Source organism: Lycium barbarum, chromosome 3 (assembly GCF_019175385.1).
Source record: "Lycium barbarum isolate Lr01 chromosome 3, ASM1917538v2, whole genome shotgun sequence".
In the NCBI taxonomy this organism is placed as follows: Eukaryota; Viridiplantae; Streptophyta; class Magnoliopsida; order Solanales; family Solanaceae; genus Lycium; species Lycium barbarum.
In genome coordinates, this window is record NC_083339.1 from 141,486,882 (window position 1) to 141,507,872 (window position 20,991).

The following is a 20,991-nucleotide window of genomic DNA, read 5'->3' on the forward strand; positions in this document are numbered from 1 at the left end:
ATCAGAAACTGTTTCATAAATTAGAAATACAAAATGCAGAAATACATTGAAATACAACGAAATACAAAAGTCGTGAAAACAAAGTGTAGTAAAAATAGGCTCTATATTTGGAACATTCACTATATCTATACCAAAAAAAGATAAATATATTGAAATACAGCGAAATAATGTACTGAAATATACTGAAAATTAAATGTACTGTTTGTTAATACACTGAAATATGTTGAAACATTTTATCAAACACTTGGTGGGCATGAAGCTCCACAACTCTCATCAATGGTGTTCTTATGGGAAAGAAGCGAGTTGTCTCAGGTTGCTACAAAAAGGACGTTATCCGGAGATAAAGACTTTCAATTGGACTAGTTAATAAATCTTCACTCCGTCGTCTTTCACCGTTGTTAGAGCTCTTTTTTTTCACTCTGTCGTCGACCATGGCTGCTGCTACTACTGTAGGATTCTTCTGATTTGTAAGAGAAAATGAGATCTAGGGTAGGTGATGGAACAGAAGCATATGGAGTTCAGATTTGAAGAAATAGAACCTTAAGGTTTTTTTCGAGTTTGGAGATGGAGATCGTAGTAATAGTGGTGGTGGTGTTGACGGCGGCGTGGGTGGTGGAGATAGAGAAGGGAGGGAGGGTAAGTGAGGGGAAGGAGAGAGAGGAGAGGGATTTTATTTTTTTTAGGGTTTGAAGAAGATGATAAATCTTAAATGTGTAGTGAGGGAGAATAGAAAGGTATATGTATTTCAAAAGTTACTGGACCAGTTATGAAATGTAATTTTGAAAAAATAAAGCTACGAAAATTAAATAAAAAATAAGATAGTTATTATTCATAAATAAGTCTTACAGGTAGCTATGACAAGTAAATTTTTCAATAAAAAACCAGCACCTTTGAAGGGAAATCCGTGCAAAAAAATGAATCTCAACTCGATCGAGAAGTCCAATTTATGCATTGATAATTCAGGAGATAATCACTTCATTCTTGGCATACATATACAAATATTGAAGTGGAGACAAACAATAAACTCAAGTAGGGAAGGAAGAAAAAAGGGCTTCTCACAACAAGCTGAGCCTAATGAAGAAGGCTTCCATCATAAAAGTGCCTAGTATAGTTAGTTAGCATCATCCTATCACCACCAAAAGTTATAGTGAGATGGTAAATGGCCTTCCAATTTTTAACCTTTTCGGGTTCGAACCACCAAAATAGAGTCATCTTCGGTAGGGAACATCTTTTCCCAAAGTAGAACTTTTCGGCGCGAACCTAGATTAATCAGACCCAAGAGTTTATCCAAACTCTCCTTCATCGAGAAATTACATTGTATATACAATGTCAAAATTAATTTCTTATGGATGTAGAGTAGATATTGAACCCTGGATCCTTCACGTGTTCTTTATATTTTGAATCCCCTTGGTGAAAATCTTGATTCGTCACCGGTATGGTCGGACGCCAAGAAGGAATACCCAAAACTATGGGGAAATGAAATGGACCATTTGTAAACTGGCTCCCATTAGAAGTGAGCCGATCCTATCCTCATCAAATTATGGGTAAAGGAAATGGACCATTTGTATACTAGCTTAACCCCATTAAATTACAAGTGAGCCCAACAAAAGAATGGTTCCATCCCAAACGTGCCAAAATACAGTTAGCAAAATGAGGGCATCAGGTAAAGGAAATGGTCCATTTGTAAACTACCTTAACTCCTGTTACAGTAGAAGTGGACCTTGGCCGTTAAGAAATGAATATTTCTTTTATGGACACACACTATTGCTTCTGATAGTGTAGCAATCAGAAGCAATGGAACTTCATATATATTAAGAATAAATGCAGTCGGAACTAGCTAAAATCCAGCAATGAGCCAATAACTTTGGATAATTTACTTAAGCAATAAAGATTGTGCTTTTCATCCTTATTTCGCTAAAATGGTTTCTGCGGTGTCCATATTTTGGGATTAAGAGTGACAAGTCAGTGACAAAAAAATATTTAAAGGAATATGGAGGAAAAATTCAACTCTCTTGCAACGAAAAACAAAATTTATATCCCATTTTCAAGTACGTCCTGATTGGATAATATATTTTACTGTTACTCAATCAATGATATACACAAAATCAACCTGAAGCCTCTTTAACCCACATCGTTGCATTACATACTATTCATCCATGTTCTTCATGTATTCTCTTGAAAGTTTGTTCTCCATAATCAGCTGTTGTTCTTTGGCAAGAGAGTATCCCGATTCAAGTAAGGCTTCGATCGTTTGCTGTACAAGAGGAGAATAAAACCAACAGAATAAGTAAACGATTTTACTTTTTAACAAGATATGGTAGATTATACGAAATCCTCATAAGAAAAGTATACGCCGGAGATGAGTAGTAGTAACTAGAGTTCTGACTATAGATTCAAATTAGCTTAAGATTATCGGACTTGCCCAAAGTTTGACAAGCCAAGTTAGTGATCTTATAATCAAGGACAGTCGCGGTGGGTTGAACCCAAATTGACCTTTCTATTGGCTGAAGTATGCTAAAATTGAGTAGTCCGCTAGTCCTCATGTTGACTCTCAGCCCTGCTTATGTGAAGACCTAAGCTAAAAGAACTCAATAACTTTACTCCATTTTCTAACTAAAACTAAAAGGAAAGAACGAAATGAATGGATAGAAAGATTTCCTATACATAATTGTCACAAGAAATTGTCCAAGAAACAGACTTGAGTTGGGCAGGTTGTTTTATAACTAGTCATTCAACACATAATTGACCCTCCTAGTTTTGACTCAAAGGATAGGAAGCTGACAAGGTTTTGGAATGCTGTTCCACTGCATGATTCATTAGCAGAAGCAAATGGTTGTTATTGCCTTAGACCAACTTTTACAAGGGCTCCGAGTCATCTCAACGCCGGGAGAACTGCCGGAGATAAGTTATCACAACCCCGTATTCAAAGAAAACGAACACACTTAGTTTTTTTTTTTCCTCATGATAATTAGAGAAGGGGTTTGGCCTCAAATTATACAAAGTGTGCCCATCACGGGCCAAAGGTTGACGTGCCTTATCCCAGACATAATCAAATTTGCATCACACTTCATATTTATTCAAAACTTGGTCCAAATCACTATCCTTTTCCCAGCTACTCCTGCTTGGCATGGTTCTTTTTCTTTTATTTCAAGTGAAGGTAAGGTAAGAAAACAAAATTTCAAAAAACTCTGAATTTCGTAAAAGAATATTTTGACAAAGACAAAACAATATACTTGCCACATTAATGAACTTGGCCATAATTTCAGTGGTATCAGTAAAAGGGTAGGAAAATGAGATATGACTTTATTGCTAATGGCCCTGGGCATAATTGGGGGTGACAATCAAAGGGTTTGAAAATGCAACTTTGAGTTTGTTGATGACAATTGAGAAGGACTGGAATGGAAACAGAAATAAGAAACTGTTGGGATTGAAAAACTCAAACACCCTGAATAAGAAGGCGGGCCCAAAGAGTTAGAATGCTCGACAAACTACTAGCAGAGAAGTGGGATGTGTGTTGGCAGTAGAGGGGCAGGGGTGACTAAGGAGTTGATTATCCATAGTTCCATACATCAACTGCTACTATGCTGCAAATGCCAATTAGTTGAGGTCGGTTATATAAATATTTAATATCTATTCAGCTTCATCTTGGCCCATTTTATTCCGATGTCTAATAACATGGTCTCTAACACTAGAAGTTCTCTATAGTGTTTACTAACATACACACCTCTAAACATACTAAAGAGACTTCTAGTACACATTGAATCGAATATAATATTACTTTCATCATCAAGTCTTAACTCCAACTAGTTGGTATAGCCAAATGGATCTTTTGCTTCCATTGTGTTCTACTTTTCTCTACTTTGTATGGTTCTGAAGATAGTAGGTTTTTAGACAAAGTCCTTTCATGCGATTTTATCTATATCTCGCTCCTCTTAGCACCTTCATCATCATGGTTTTACACCTATAGACTGGTGCAGTTAGAGATGTACTTAGGACATGAACAGGTCATCTTGCGCGACTTCATCTCCTTTTACTCGTCTTATTTGACCATAGATCCATCTTTAAATTTGTATTCCTAAACTGTTTGACATGCTGCAATGATTTTGCAAACAAGGTGCTTCATTTCAGCTATTTGGAGCAGTGACTAGACCAGTTTTTCCTTTACTCACCTTAACATTTTACACCTGCGTCTCCACCAGAAAAATCAGTGTTCTGGATCTGACAGCTTTGGTCAAAACCAACCCCCTCTGCCCACTCTTGATTTTGAGTATCCTCTTCCCTTAGATAGTCTCTCCCCGAGTCCCATAACTTACAGTAAAAAGCACATTTCATTTTCCATGCGCTAAGATGTTACCTAACAGTTGGTTCCTCTCTTTAAATCTTGCTATCCCTCTAATTCCTCCGGCCCCCTATACTTCTGAACTAATGAAGGTTAGTGCTTAGACCATAGGGAAAATTACTCTCCCCTCCCCCCTCTCCACTTCGCCTTTTTTCTCATTTTTCTTCTTTATATAAGAAAAGAGATTGTGTTAGTTGTAAAATTTTAATAAGAAAAAGTAAAATCAGAACTGTCCCTGCCTTAATTGTCATGAAAAAGGAAGGGAAACAGAAAATGCTTTACCTCTGGAGGAACAAAAACTGGGAGTTCTCCCTTCTTTCTTTGTCGAAGAAATCTTCTGCCAATATCTTCAGCACCTCCAGAGTCTTCAACCCACTACATAAAAGTGGAAAGCACAAAAGAGAAACTGATATTTTAATCATGCTTTGAAAGTTGGTGTTAGATTAGAAACTTGTGTACCAATGTGGCAGAAAAGAAGAAGCAAACACAAAAAAATTAGCTGTAATCACCATTAACAAGCAACAACAAATGATGAAGCATATGTTCATAGGAATTGTTTTTTCTTATAGACCTTTTTGAGCACTTATAAAAGTGGAATGAACTAAGTTGCAATACTTGCTGGCTGGTTTAACGAATCCAAGAGCCAGTCATCACTCATCATGGAGGAATACTATAAATATTGAAATTGCATCTTATCTTAAGCACTAGTTACAAAAAACTACCAAAAACAATGAGAATTGCCCCTACGGTACTGCAATAGACTAGCAAGTCTCTTACTGATCATTCTATGACCAATCAATAACTAAAATCTCAACTTCTTTTATATTTTATAAATTCAAAATAATCCTAATATAATATCGAGTTATCATAAACTCACTTGTTCTGTAGCTCGTCAATTTCCTGAGAAACAATAAACATTACTCTACAACAATAATGATAACAACTACACCTCAATCCCAAGAGCTTTATTGATCATACTACTTTAGGTTCAAGAGTTCAACTATGGATTAAAGAACAGCCAAACTTTGTAAATTGAGAAAAGTTGAAGAGTAAATAATTTATACATGCAGAACCATGTGAATCTACTATGGATTAAAGAAACACTCATACTTTGTAAATGTAAAGGAGTTGAGGAGAGTAATTTATACATATTTCTGTCTACTGATAAGTTTTTACAACATTAATGAACTTCTCTTAAAAGGATTCACCATTGAATCTATGGACAACCAGAAAACCAAATACAAAAAGCATGAACCTTTTTAGCTATACCTCAGCATGGTCATCTAGTTGTCTTTCAGGATAGAAGGAAAATGTGGAATGGCGTTTTTCTGAGCTTACCATGGATTTATTTATTTATTACTCTTTATTGACATAAAATCATCTTATAGAACACTTTGCTTCAGGAACAAGAGATGCAATGATCATAATCCAGCACCTTGACATTTTTGTTCAATTGCCCCAGAGATAATAATGTCATTATTCACCAAATTACATCTTTTTTCATCATCTGAAAACTAATTCAAAGCGCTATTTAATCAGACAAATAACTCTACTTTTTCCATGGACTTCGATAAAGAGAAACTTTTAGCAACATTAACCGTTCTTTCCTCTGAAAAAATGAGAGGGCTCTTTAACCAACTAACTCAACAAGAAAAATCTCAAGAAGACACCTACGAAACATGATAGAGGATTAGTTTAAAGGTTAAAGAGGCAATGAATAAAGTAAAATGACACTGCTCAAATTAGATTACCTTTAGGATGGACTGGTCGTATGTTCTAGATCTCATAGCTCCATAAAAATCCAATGCTGCCAAGAGATGAACAAGAAATGTGAGAGAAAAAAGGCCTTTATAACTGTAATAGTTAACCAATTCTTAGCCAATCCATAGTCTCATAATAACATATGTAACAATGTGATGGTGTACCATTGTAAGTCCTTAAAGTAGTGTAAACACAACATACTTGGGCCATCTATTAGATAAAAATTGAAATATGTCCTAGTTTCTGTACCCAAAGAACGATTATACCTTATAAATAGTGTTTATTTTTAGAGATATGAGGGAGAGAATAGAGTGTGAGCCAGCAAAAAACTGTCAAAAAATTGCATATGTGTCATGAGAGCGGAATAAATAACTTTCATGGATGGTTTGTCACCTTGATTTGGGAATGTACTAACAATAGTCGCAACCTCATCACTTGTTATGCCATCTTTCTCGTACATTCTACAAACAATATTCACGATGTCTTCTTGGGTGGGCTGCCTATATCATAAAAGAGCAATAGTCACTACTCGCCATGAAATGTATTACATTAAATTGTTATCCGTGGAGAACATCCAAATTCATTTGCAAAGGGTTAAAATGCTTTCTCTATTAGCATTACTATTTTTTGATTGATCAAGAATTTTACTTCAGTTTAAGCATAACATTTATAATGATTCAAAATCAACAAGGAATATCCAAAGTATACACATTAATCACTATTTTCCTGATCAAAAAGAGTATATACTTTAAGCACTGTCCAATATTAGCTTCAGGGGCAATGTCTTATTCATAAACTTGAAAGCGAGAAGTTAAATCGTGTTATCTTAAATCCAAATGGACCATCAGGTAGTTCATAAAAAATAATAGATGTTCTACCCTTATTATACTCTCAATGTGGTCCAAAAATTAAACCTAGGAAGGATTCCTTAGCTTTTGTTGTATTTTTGACCTTGTAAATGATGTGGAGACCTTGTTATATTTTGTTGGTTCACTGCAAAGTTAGATAGGAAAAATCTGGTTTTGTTTTTTTGGATGTAACCTTCTCAGCACCATCTTGGTGCTGATTACATCAATAAAACTTAACCTCGCATGTTCAAAAATAATAATTAATTCCAGGAAGTTGTAATCACGTGACTCTTATACATACTCCAAAGTTGCACAAAAAGAAGCCAATGAACGATTAGGATAACAGGAGGGAACGTACCAATAGAACTTATCCATTCTCCCGTCACGAATTAGGGGAGCATACAATGTTGAAAAATCATTTCCTGTCACAATTATAGGAATCCTGTGTGATATATCTGATTGTCTCCAGTCCTGGCCTACGCTAACCCTTGTAGGATTATCACACAAATTCATCAGAGTTCCAACAACAATTTGGTTGTTGACTGTCACTTGAGTGTCACCTTCACAGGAAAAAAAGCAATCTCTTTAGTGGAGAATGTCAGTTCATTTACTTCTTGGTCAAAAAGAGAGCTGAAAGATATACAATCATTTAGACCAAAGAGATGCTTAATGGAAGTGAAAAAGAAAAGCCAACAAGTGTAGATTCGTACATCCAAGTAAAATAATATAGCTTACCAAATCTACCAAGGCCAGCATCAATATCGTTGATCATCAAACAACTCATTTTCCCCTGTCAAACAATAGGAACCATAACACAGTTCATTAGGAGTTCACTTAAACAATATGAAAAACTCCAGAGAGACTTAGAGCAGGAAAAAAGATAATATTTCGGTAAGGCACAAAACTCATAAACTTCAACTTAGTGAGCCGCATATATGAAGTGGAAGAAATTCTGCTATATGCAGGATAATAATTGATTCCACAGCCTTTTTAATAATCATTCTACTGTGCAACTATTAGTAGGAAATTCCGCCTTTGAACCCAAAATTAAATATGCATGCTTTTGTAACATTTGTTCATGACTGAAACAGACAATAAATGCATATGCTAAGCTGTTAAGTTACTTTTTTCAGTGTACTAAGTATACATTCTCAAAAGCATACAATATCATGGATGTCTTTTTCTTATTGTTTCCAATTGCCTCTCAATCTAAAATTGGTGTGTGTATGTGTGTATGGTGCTCTTTTGCTTCTTTTTCACGTAGGAGAATGAAAAATATTGTGTAACAAAGGAAGGAATGTATGTTCTGCAATATCGGGAGAGCTCACATTTATCACATATATCCATTTGGAACTTTGTTATAATGTTTTGAATAAGCCTTTAATTGTAACATTAAATAAGATTTCATTTGTAACTTATAATGACTATTGGAACCATTGATGTAGAAAATTCATGACAGCCATGTTTTCTCTTACTTAATCTCCAGTTTTTAAACTGTGAAAGCAAATCTAAAGACACTAGACATTTTAGAAAGAAGTCAACAATAGATCTTGCTAGTCATTACCAAAAAAAAAAAAAAAAAAAAGTAAAATGCACCAGAAGCACATAACTGGACTATACCTTTGGGGGGTGGGGGTGGCTGCAGCATACGATACTCTTGTTATATTTGAGTAGCAACATTGTTCTTCCATTAAGATTATTAAAGCAAACATACTCAAAGTGACACAATATTTTAACACTTATGGTTTAAAAAAACACTCAAATCAACAATGTAATAGTCAGAAAAAGGAAAGAGACGATAAGACCATGGAAGAAGAAAAAGAAGACGTAAAGCAGCCGGTGTGAACAACAGCAGAAAAGAGTGAATGCCAGATAAGAACGGGAAAAGAAAGAGTTGAGGAAGACTGTTGGTGTCATGGGCAAAGATAGGAACTTCAAAGGAGATGAGAGAAATGAAACTCAGAACTGAATGAAGTTGTTCCTGTAGCAGATGACCTGAATGCATGATTCTAGGAAAGACAGAAAGGCAAAGAAGGATGGATTGAGGATAGGGGGACATAAGAAACCCCTGCTTGGAGAAGGAAAAGGAAACAGGAGGGAGAGAAAAAGAGTTGCTTGGATCTCTAAAATCACTAATAAGGGGTGGAAGGGGGGGCGACAGAGAAAAAAGCAGCAATTGGAGTCGATAACAAAAATGAGGATGTGCTGCAGAGAGCAGCAAAGGAACAAAAGGGAAGATGACAGAAGAAGAAAAGGAAAACAAAGAACGAGAAGTTCGAGGATGGAAGCCAATAACAAGTTACCTCTGACTTGGATTGTAATGCGTCAGCACTGTGGGGGAGCACAGAAAGAAAAAAAGGAGATAAATAGAGTGAACGGAAAAGGCTCAAATATGCCATCCAACTATCAGAAATGGCTCATTTATGCCACTCGTCAATAGTTTGGCTCATTTATGCCATCGAACGATAGGAAATGACTCATTTATGCCATCGAACTATAGGAAATGGCTCATTTATGCCACTCATCAATATTTTGACTCATTTATGCCATCGCTCGTTACCAAAATGACTCATCCATGCCATTTTTATTAACGCCGGCTTTATAATACCAGATATGATACGTGGCCTCCAATTAGAGGTCTACGTCGTTTAATTAAACCAGCCCAATTTTAAATACCAAATTAATAAAAAAACCCGACCCATACACCTTACCCACCTACAACCATAATCTAGCTGGAGGCCACGTGTCATATATGGTATTGTAAAACCAGCTTTAATGAAATATGGCATAGATGAGTCATTTTTATTAACGGGCGATGGCATAAATGAGTCAAACTATTGATGAGTGGCATAAATGAGTCATTTCCTATAGTTCGATGGCATAAATGAGCCAAACTATTGACGAGTGGCATAAATGAGCCATTTCCGATAGTTGGATGGCATATTTGAGCCTTTTCCGTAGAGTGAAAGCTTCTATTTACTATTATTCTTCTTTATGAATTTCTATTCACAGAAAAAAAGCAACAAAGAGAATCATTCTATGAACCATTGTCACGGACAACAGGAAACAAGAAAATGAATAAGCATGTGTCAAATTAAAACAGCTAATAAGTCATAGCATATAACATAAATTATAGCATAACCTATGTAGAATAACAGGACCCAGACATACAAACATATACATATACCAGTAATAAAAGCAGTAAAGCTTCTAACTTGGTTCTGAACCACTTGAGAAGCAGTTCTGTAACGCTCACGTATTAACTTTCCCGGTTCTCCTGTTAGAGGAAAGATGGAAAGCAAAATAAGTAAATAACATGTACAAGTAAAAAACAATAAATAAATAAATAAAAAAGGATAGGAAAAAACACAGCTTTTAGAATTGGAAAATTTTGCTCTTCACTTGATGGTAATCAGAAAAAAGAAACTAAATATGATCATCATCCGAGATGGTCATAATATGAGTCCTCAAAATTGAGTAGGAAGAGTTTATGCTAGTAAATTTTTGTGTCTCATTACGGCAATGTCATCTACTGTTCTAACCTGTAATATTGTTGGATGAAGTGAAGTCTCTAGCTTATGGATATATATATATATGCTCATTTAAGTCAATCATACTTTACTGAACCAGCAATAGTAAATCTTGGTTCCTCTATGAAAAATCTTTAACTACGCATAGCACTCGTGATAATAAATCTAGTAAAAGAATCTTTTAAAAAAGGTAGTCAGTGTTTTACAGACTCTTCCTGGATATGACAATGGGAGCAATTTCAAAGGAGGAACGACAACGAGTTAGTTTTGTGTCCATATCTTGCATCAAAAACTCACCAAACAGAGTCTTAACATCGACCAGGTTAATTTTTCTTTTCTTCAAATCATACTAGAAAATATCCCAGAAAGAAAGATATCACAAGTCACTTTTGTACATCCATAGTGTAATTTTCTGCCCTGGCTTGTCAGTTCAGAATTATTAGTTGCAAGGTTTTTTTTTCTTTTTGTTTTTTTGCCCAAGGATCATGATAAATACTCTAGTACGAAGTCTAGTCAATAAGTTCCAAAGTATGGAGTATTCCTATCTATATCATTCTTGAGCAATTCATACAGTTAAAAAAATAAATTCTACCAGCTCTTTCTGACTCAAGCTCTCCTGCAGACATAATGACAGGTTCAATTCCCATTGCCTGAAAGATCAGTTCGGTCTGAAATGATTTGCCTTGACCTTTTCCTCCCCAAATGCCTGTTACAAAAACATCATCATAATAATATCTTCTCAAATCCCCATAAAAGTCAGCTTAAAAGTTGATAGAGCATAACACAAAATCTTTTGCCGCACAACTAACATTATTTCATGGAGTATCAAGATCAAGCTAACTACTGTGCATGACAAAAAATAAATTCGGTCTGGCGTTTCATGATTGAAATTTGAGTGTAAAGCAATTATCACATTCAAGAAATATAAAAGAAGAGTCAAAATGTCCAAGATAGTCCTACACTAGAATAAAATGTGAAGCATCACGTTTTTCTTAGAAGGAAAAGCAGTGCAGGAAAATGTTGTTTACACATCTCTATCAAAAAATAAAACTTGTACAAGAAGCACTTTCACAGAATAAAGTAAGTTTAGTAAGATCCGAAAGATGCCAACAACAGAAGGGGAAAGAGAAAACATACTTGCCTAGAATCAGGGGAACTTTGGCGTTCATAAGATGAGAAATGTAGTTCTTCACAATGTGACACACTGCAGGGATAAGATTCCATATATCATTGAAAGGAGGCCAGGGAAAAAAAATGTTAAACACCAATGCTTTTAAATAAGGTAGCTCTACTTGAAATAATAGCACAAAAAAGTGCAGGCATAAAATAACAAGTTTACATGTTAAAATCTGCATAGAAGAATAGATGTTAATCCTCCAGACATATGAACTACTATACCAATGTTATGATACACTTCCGAATCAAACGAAAGGAAAGAGGATTGTGGAGAAATCAAAACATGTTATGTATCAGGTGCAGAAAACCTAGAGTAGTCTTTTAAGTCCACAATTAACCATCAAGACAAGTTTTCTGTATAGCCCCTTACTAAAGGAAATTTCAATTTGCCCATTGAGTACTACCTTAGCTGCTAAATTGAAAACGCCTATATGAAATATTGAAATGAAACATTAGCAAATCATGATTTTTCTCTTTTTTGAACAATCAAAATGTTATCTTTGTGGGACAGATGTAAGGACCAGTTCCTATGACCGACTACAGTGGTCGCAGGGAATGGCAGTTCCAAAGCGGTTCGTTTCCACCTGGATAAGTGGTCCGATTACTACTGGGTTTAGGGTGTTTTGCAGCCTATATATACATGGCTTTCCTTCATAATTATGTATCCTGTAAATACATCTTTCATTGAATGATAAGAGTGGTGATGGCCGTGGTTTTCTTCCCCTTGAGGGTTTCCATGTTAAAATTGTGTGTTCTTCTTTTTCATTATTACTGCTCTAATCGTCGTTAATTCATAACACAAAAGTGAAAAGATTATCTAGTAATCTATAACAGAAAGGGTTGTCTTTCTACTGATAACTGGCAAGAGAAGCCAAATAGAACAGTGATTAATACATAAGTAAGAAGGCATCAGAAAACAAGCTGATCTCTACTATTGACTCCATTAGGAAAGATTCAAAAAGGAAACTAAAATGCTAGAATCAAACTCATCTTGGCAGAGCAAAACACCAGTACTCATACGCAAGGCACACCGATCGCATAGAATGAGCTATTGGGAGATACAAAAAATGGCGGCACTAACTGAAACTTACCGACTTTATCCTGTTCACATGAAGAAAACAAAAACAAAAACAAAAACAAAAACAGAAAACGGGTGAGCAACTCAAATTGATTAATTTTCTCTAAAAATAACAGAACAAGATGCAAAAACCATCAAAAGAACAATGTACCAGAAACGCCGGAGCAATATAGTAATCTCCTTGAAGGTAAGCAAACGACCTAGTCACCTTCTGCCGATAATCAAACACAATATCCGCTGAAAAACAACGACATAAAAAAATTACTCCCTCCGTCCCCATTTTAAGTGTCTCATGTTCCTCTTTGGTCTGTCCCAAAAAGAGTAACTCTTTCTATATTTAGTAAGTTGACAATTCAAACATCCTACGTAACAAGTTTATAACCACAAAACTGAAAGGACATTTTAGTACATTACACACATCTTTAATTTAGGACCACAAGATTAAAAAGTCTCCTTTTATTCCTTAAACTTTGTGCCCAGTCAAACTAATCACTCCCTCCCTCCGTCCCATATTAGTTGTCCACATTACTAAAAACATCCATCCCAAAATACTTGTCAATTTACAAAACCAAGATATAATTAGTTAAATTTTTCCCATTTTGTCCTTAACATTAATTATTTTTTCAGTAACTAATACTCCCTCCGTCCCATAATAAGTGCCACCTTAGCCAAAAACAGGCATATTAAGAAACCAATAATGTAATGTGAAGTTTACCAACTTACCCCTATATAATAAAAATAAATTACTCGTACCTTTTGATTAGAGCATGCACAAGAAGTAAACCTTTTGACATTGGGAATCCAACAATACCAAGTTACTATGTGACTTTTTCAATCATCATTTAGACGTTACTTTATTGTCATGGGACAAGTAATATGGGACGGAGGGAGTAAACAATTTAAACACAAGATGATTTTAAAGAGATTAATAAGGTAATGACAAAGAGAAAAAAAAAGTGCATAATTGAACTGTCTTACAGTCTTTCCCGAGGAAATTTCCAGCGAAGAGGCTATCAATGACACCAGCCCTAGCACCAACAGCGATATTCATATTATCAGCCTCGGCGCCAAGCCTGTAAAGATAATCGTTGCCTTCGGCATCTTTAGCTTCCCATGAAGACTGTTCAGATAGCCTTTTCTTCTTCTTCTTCTTTTTCGGTGCATCTTGATTGGAATTTGAGTCTTGGCTTTCACTTTGTTGATTACTAGAACTTGGAGTGCAACAACGAACACAGAGTGAAGAGTAATTGGGGAATTGCCCCTTAAAATGGGAAAGTGGAATTGAAGGGGTGGAGTTGAAGAGCAGAGCAGATGAGTGGAAACTGAGAGCCATTGTTTTGTTTGAAGAAATTTGGGCCTTTAGTTTTCTTTTTGGTATTAGCCGTTACAACTTTAAAATGAGTTAGTATTAGCCGATCAATTTTCACATACTACTTTTTTGGTTAGACGTTATCGGAACACTACCAGTTAGAGCTATTTCGCGCCACATGGGACAAAAATCCGTCAAAACGAGTGTTTAGATCAAATTAATAATATATGCATGTCATGTGTATAGATGTAGAGTTTTTTTTATTTAATCATGATTAATTAACATGTACTTTTACTTCATTAAATCACTTAATCATGATAAATTGTATTAATTTGATATAAACACTCGGTGTGGGTAAGTTTTTACCAAAAACCCGCATGAATTTCTCTAGTTTTCTTCTCCAACTAGTAAATTTATCTGCGCTTCGCATGCTTATTAAAGACATCAATAATTTACTAAATATAATATAGATCGAAGAGGTATATGTACAGATGTATATATTTATATGAATTGACTAAATCAATAATTAAAACATTTTCAGTAATATGCTGGCAATTTTCATACTTCAAGCAATATTACATGTTAAAAATTGTCCATAAAAAGCCCATACAATTGATTTCGTAGAGGTGACCATTTGTTTAGTAGTTAGAAGACCAAAAGAAATTTGTTTGTATAAATTGACTAAATCAAAAGTATAAAGCATTTTTAAATTTTCATATTTTAAGCAAAATTACGTGTTAAAAGTTGTCCATAAACTGCCCATACAATTGATTCCATAGAGGAAAACATTTGTTTAGTAGTTAGCAGACTTCCAAATTTATAAGTTACTATTTTGAACCAAAAGAAATTATATAGCCATTCAGAAATTCATTGAAAAATCAAACTAAAGAGGAATTAAGGGAACATACGTAAAAATTAATACAATACACACAGAGGCGGATCCCAACTTCGCCTGTGTGAGCTCACTCACATTGCCGGTCCCAAGCCCGAATAAAGGATGAGGGTTGCCGAGGGTCAATCGGAAACAACCTCCCTACCCAGGTAGGGGTAAGGCTGCGTACATCTTACCCTCCCCAGACCCCACTATTGTGGGATTACACTGGGTAGTGACCAAGACCAAGACACAGAGGCGGATCCAGGATTTTGAGGTTCCAGGTGCCATACTTTTTTACTCTTCGACTTAATTTATTTTGAGCTTTGGTTCGGGTTATTGGTCTTTTCGATCTATATATAGACATAATGATTGCCACAATATTTTAGGCTTCGACTTGATATATTTTGAGCTTTGGTTCGGGTCCTTCGTCTTTTTTGTTTATAAAAAAAATTAAACAAAAAAAAGCATAATCCTTAACTGTGAAAATCTTGAAGAAAGCATAAAACTTCAATAATACTATTAATATTAACTATTTTTTTATATAGCCTCCTTGAGTGGCAAAGTATCATTTGATAATTATCGATTAATTTTCATACTTTGGAGCTATTGTCTGACTCAAGGATAGACAACTAGAGCTCGAACTCATTCTAGATATATACTTAGATACTCAAAACAAAACAATACGACCTATAAACTAGAAGGAAAGTATTAATAAAATTAAATTGTCAATGGTAACTTCAAAGAATAAAAAATAGTCAACAACAAATAAAGAAAAGAAAAAAATAAGGAAAAGAAGAAGCAAACTAGAAAAAGAAAAGAACGAAAAAGGAGAATAGCTTTAAAAAAAAAAAAAAAAAAAAGGATAAGCGGAGTACTTAAAATAGCTATAAAAGCAGAAAAGCTTTTAAAAAAAGAGAAATAAAATAAGCGCAACACTCGAGCTAATCTCACGCGCCATGGCGAAACACTAAGCCTTTTGCCAATGGCACTAAATAAACACTTGTTAGACGGAGTGCCATTCTGTATATTTAACATATTCTTACTGTATATACACATAGGGCTTTGATTGAGGTGTGCGGGTGGCGTGGCATCCCAACCTTCTTAGTAGATCCGCCCCTAAATACACACATCATTCTTACGATCACTTTAATCATAAAAAATAGACAGAAGTGCATAATTTTCCGATCTCTTGTCAACATCCACTACCACAAGCCGTTCACCATTCAAAAGTCTTTTTCTTCATCAAGCCAAACTAAAGCATGCATATAATATGTAGTAAATATAATTACTACTTCAAATATGGAATGAAAGGTAACATTGGGTGGGCTCATGAAATAAAAGAATATGAATTTACAAAATCTAACGCTCAAGAAGGGTGACATTCTTTACTTGTGTGATCATTTCTTTTTGCAACAAAGTCTTACAATGGACTACAATATGAAGTATCAAAAAGTGGTGTCACATCACTCTTTTTTTATGCTTTTAATTTGTATTTTGTTTCTAAATGTGAATTGTTAATCGTATAATCAATATTTTCTCATTTCTTACAAATATAATTTTTTTAAAAAAAAATTACTTTCAAATATAAGTAACTACCGAAATCATACTTATCAAATTTTTACTAAACAGTTTTACTTAAAAGCAAATAACCATATCAACATGATATCTAACAGTATCATGGTTGTCAAACTTACGGGATCTTACAATAACAGTGTCATAAATCCTCTATAACCTCGTGAATGACCTTAATCCTTTCAAGCTCATATGGATTTATTACGACGCAACCTAAAGCCAAGGTACGAGATGTTACATCCTTCCCCTCTTAGGAACATTCGTCTCCGAATGTAGAGGCGTTCAACTATGAGCTTCCAATTACTTAGTGATCTTTCTCATTTGCAAATGCCTTATTATTCATCACTAACCTCAAAGTCAAGTATGCGGTTCAACTTAGTTGCAACTATAGTTCACTCAATCATTTCCCAGAGATAAACTGATACGATTCACCTTAAATAATACTCTATGACCCTTTATTAGTAACACACAGTTTAGCTCTTATGGAATGCTATAGAAACAGACCTAGAGGTAAGGCCACAACAACTGTAAATCATGTAACAAGTAACTACTAGGCTGACAAATATGTGAACGTCTACATGCAGGAACAACTAACATACCTGAGCTCTCTTAACTAGCCTGAGGCCCCATCTCCGCCCCTATTGAGGTCTTCTCGATTAAGCTTTGGAAAATCCCGAGTCCTATGACCATGATTCCCGCACCAAATATAACCCTCTGGACGTATACGACATGGCCTGGCGTGCGGGCGATCACATTGTCTGCAAGGTGGCCGAGACGGCCCCATCTCACATGTACTACTCTGATTATGGGATTCTGACACCCGAACTCCGGCTTGGCCCTGCCTGAGAGCCCTGGTCATGTAAAGACCTCTGTAGCGGCTTATCATGCCTATAAGATTGTGGCTCACTACCACTCTGAGTCTCCTTGTAATCGCCAGTCATCCTTGTTCTCTTACTTTGCTCTCTATCTCGATCCTGATCAATCTGTTATTGCTATCGACTCTCCTCCAAATTATGAGCAAATGTCTGAATCCGAGAGATGTCCATGTTATCATTCAATATGACTGTAGTACAAGCCTCAACACAATGTTGATGTAGACCTACTATAAACCTATGAATCTTGGCCCTCATCGATTTAACCAAAGATAAAGTGTATCTGGCCAAAGAGTCAAACCGAAGACAATACTCACGGACACTCGAACTACCCTGCTGAATAGCTAGGAACTGATCTACCCGAGCCTCTCGCATCTAGCGGTAAGTAATAGTCTAAGAAGGCTTCTGAGAACTCAAACCAAACTGTACGAGGTGCGTCAGATCCCCTAGAATTCTCCCATCCCTCATACCACAGAACGGCTATGTCTCGTAACCTGAAGGCTATTAACTCTACTGCCTCGTTCCTTGAAGCATGCATCACCCTAAAAATCCGATGGAGCCGATCAATAAAAACTTGCGGGTCTTCATCCCACCTTGTCCTCATATGTTTTAGAGGCTCCAATGCCAAAAACTCGCGGATCCTCAAACTATTGGGCCCCTCTAAAAGTCCTACACTAGTCGATGCTCTCGGCTGTCTTTGGGCAGCCACTATTTGAGTGAGCAACTGTACTGCACTCCTAATATCCTGATCAGATGGCACGGGAGGGGGTACTAGAGGTGTTGCCTCCCTCGGGAGCTCCTCAGATGGTGGATGAGTCAGTAATGATTGAGAAGGTGTCTCGCCCTGGGCCCCATCTACTAGGGGTACCTTACTGGTCCCCTCACCTGCTGCTGTATTATCTCTCTGACTAACCATAGTATTTCTAGTCACCTATTATCCCTGTGCAATATATATCAATTCACAGTAGACTTCAACTTCTTATGACTCTGCTCTATATAGCACGATCTGGATCAGAAAAAAGAGTAACCAATTGTAAATGCCCTGTAGCCTCCCATCTATCAATGTGGTGCACAACACATTCATAAACAAGACTCTACAAGACACGGCTCTGTAGACTTCCTAGGGCACAACCTGCTCTAATACCATTTTGTCATACCCTAACCTTGGTGGGGTGGACAGACACCTGGTGCCACACCTAGATAGGTATTATCTCAGCAATGCAAGTATCTACTATATCAATCACCTGTAACCAAAAGAGCCCAAACAAATATATAGATAATCAGGCCTACGAGGCCTCAACTATAAAACACATTACTTACACAACACTACTGACCACAGGTGTGTATCAGTCTACAAAAGCCTGTAAGAGTGTCTGACAAAACAACTTGGTTGGGACAGCGCCCCGGCCTACCAAACTAGCCTATACAACTAAATCACAAGCGACTCGACTCGGCTACTCCAGGAGGAAGTGGAGCTCACCAAAATTCTACTGATCAACTGGAGCGTCTACTCACACAACCGTTACCTGCGAGCCTAGACCTGCAGTATGACATGCAGCACCCCAGGCAAAAGGGGTGTCAGTACGAAACAATGTACTTAGTATGTAAGGTAGATAATCACAACCATAAGTACTAAGACCTCAAATAGAAACAAGTAATAAGATAACCACAAGTGTAATGGAACTTGTCACATACCTGTAAGCTGCATTCTATTGATATTTCTACTAATTGTATCAAATGAAATGTCATGACGGGTTTAAGTTACGCCTACAAGTACAACTAGTATCTGTCTCGCAAATACGCTTTACTAGAGCAACAAATGGGCCTTCGAAGGCCAGCAAGTAGGCCTCGATGGACAACTAATAAGCCTCGATGGCTAACAAGTAAGTCTGAAGGCTAGCAAATAGGCTCAAAGGCTAACAAATGAGCCACAAGGGCCAACGAGTCGTTTTTCTCAACTCGACTAGTTTCTATGCTTATTACCTTATTCGACGAAAGCTATCTTCTAACATGACAACATACAATATAAATATTTTCTTACAGGTAATGTAACTGAAGAATTCACGTACCTTTGGAGTTCATGACAAACGCATATATAATCAAATAAAAAGGTAGATGAGGTAGGATTGAATAACTAAACAACTCGCAATTATATGACCTGACTCTTGCTACCACCTACCTCTTCAGACTCTTATATCATGAAGACCACCAACGATTTTTAAATACTCTATGAGATCATATCGAGTATTACAACATCTGATGAGAGTTTAGTAGTTTGGAACAGAATCAACTAGGCTAGCTCAAAGACCAATACATATATAGGTAGAACATCTTATTACAACTCATGTAGAGGCGAAGCCAGGATTTGATATTACTGGGTTTGGAATGCTAGTTCTTTTAAGTTACTGATAACGTCCAAATCCACCCTATTAATTAGAATGGGCACGGTCGTATGCAAATATATTTTACCCAACTATGAGTCGGGGTCGAATCCCACAGAGAACAATATGTAGGCGATTAGGAAAAGTAGGAATTTTCACCAACTACGCTAAAGCCAAACGATAGATAATATTTTGGTTTTGTTTGAGGGAAAATTATAACTAATGCAAAAATGTAAACTAACCTAGAAAGCAAGTAAAATGATCAATGGCCACAAGCATGGATACAAGGGAAACTACGCTCAAGTAACGATCCAATGTACTTCATGATTTACAAATAATGGTGACTTTATATTACTTAGCCTCGGATAATGACTCTAATTTAGCTTCTTCCGAAGACTAACTAGACTACCTAATTGAATATCCCTAAAGCAATTAGGAGCATTAAGAACACCCGAATATGACTACAAGTGGTGTCGCCTATTCCTAGGTCGATTTCCATTAGATGAGGGTTAACGCCCCAAATTCTTGTTAATTAATCTTTCCCAATCCCGAGTTTGCCTCTTCCAAGTTTAAACCGAAATAAATGGGCAAGTCTTAGGGTTAGCTACTCCCTTAAGAATCATTCAACATGAGATTAATTAAAGAAACAATAACTCACTTCATTAGGGATAAAATCATTCAACACATAAGCAAAACAAGAGATTCAATCCAAACTTAAACAATATATACTTCCATAAACAAGGTTCAAGTATTGAAATGAAATACTACACACATAAATATTCAATACCAAACAAGAAATTGAAGAAAGGATTAAGAATATCTCATTAAAGTGCTTCCAATCTTCTCCTCCAATGTGTTGGTGTGAAACCCTAGCCTCCAAGGACTTGTGTTGAGCCAAAGATGAAAATATTTTGCCCCCTAGTCTTCCTTTTATGTTTCCCAATTTTTCCAAGTCCAAAAAATGACAAAATATGCCCCAGATTTTCGTTTTTGCAGTTCTGCCCGTTTTTTGCAGTTCTGCCCGTTTTTTGCAAATCTGTCCCGTTTTTGCAAAACTGTCCACTTTTGACAGTTTTGCAAAACTGTGCAGTTTTGTCCAATTTGACCTCTTTTTGACTTTATTTTCACTTGGTTTTTTCCAATCACTTCTAAATCACATAAACCTGTAAAATAGATGTAAATGATATTAAATGCACTATTTTCTCAAGCAAACATAGCAAAAATATAAGATTAAAGAAGAGATAAATTGGT

The 20,991-nt window shown here is 36.1% G+C and overlaps 1 protein-coding gene across 1 annotated transcript; it reads right to left on the reverse strand.

The window, feature by feature from the left end:
• Positions 1-1,991: 1,991 nt before the first annotated feature.
• Positions 1,992-14,126, reverse strand: LOC132633111 (ribulose bisphosphate carboxylase/oxygenase activase, chloroplastic). The gene is made up of 12 exons (XM_060349337.1): positions 13,711-14,126; positions 12,884-12,969; positions 12,746-12,755; positions 11,620-11,682; positions 11,071-11,184; positions 10,164-10,225; positions 7,684-7,738; positions 7,307-7,508; positions 6,494-6,600; positions 6,091-6,146; positions 4,622-4,714; positions 1,992-2,254 (listed from the first exon to the last, which is right to left on the reverse strand). The coding sequence occupies exons 1-12, from the start codon at positions 14,063-14,065 to the stop codon at positions 2,147-2,149; spliced, it is 1,311 nt and encodes a 436-aa protein (XP_060205320.1). The 5' UTR covers positions 14,066-14,126; the 3' UTR covers positions 1,992-2,146.
• Positions 14,127-20,991: the final 6,865 nt, after the last annotated feature.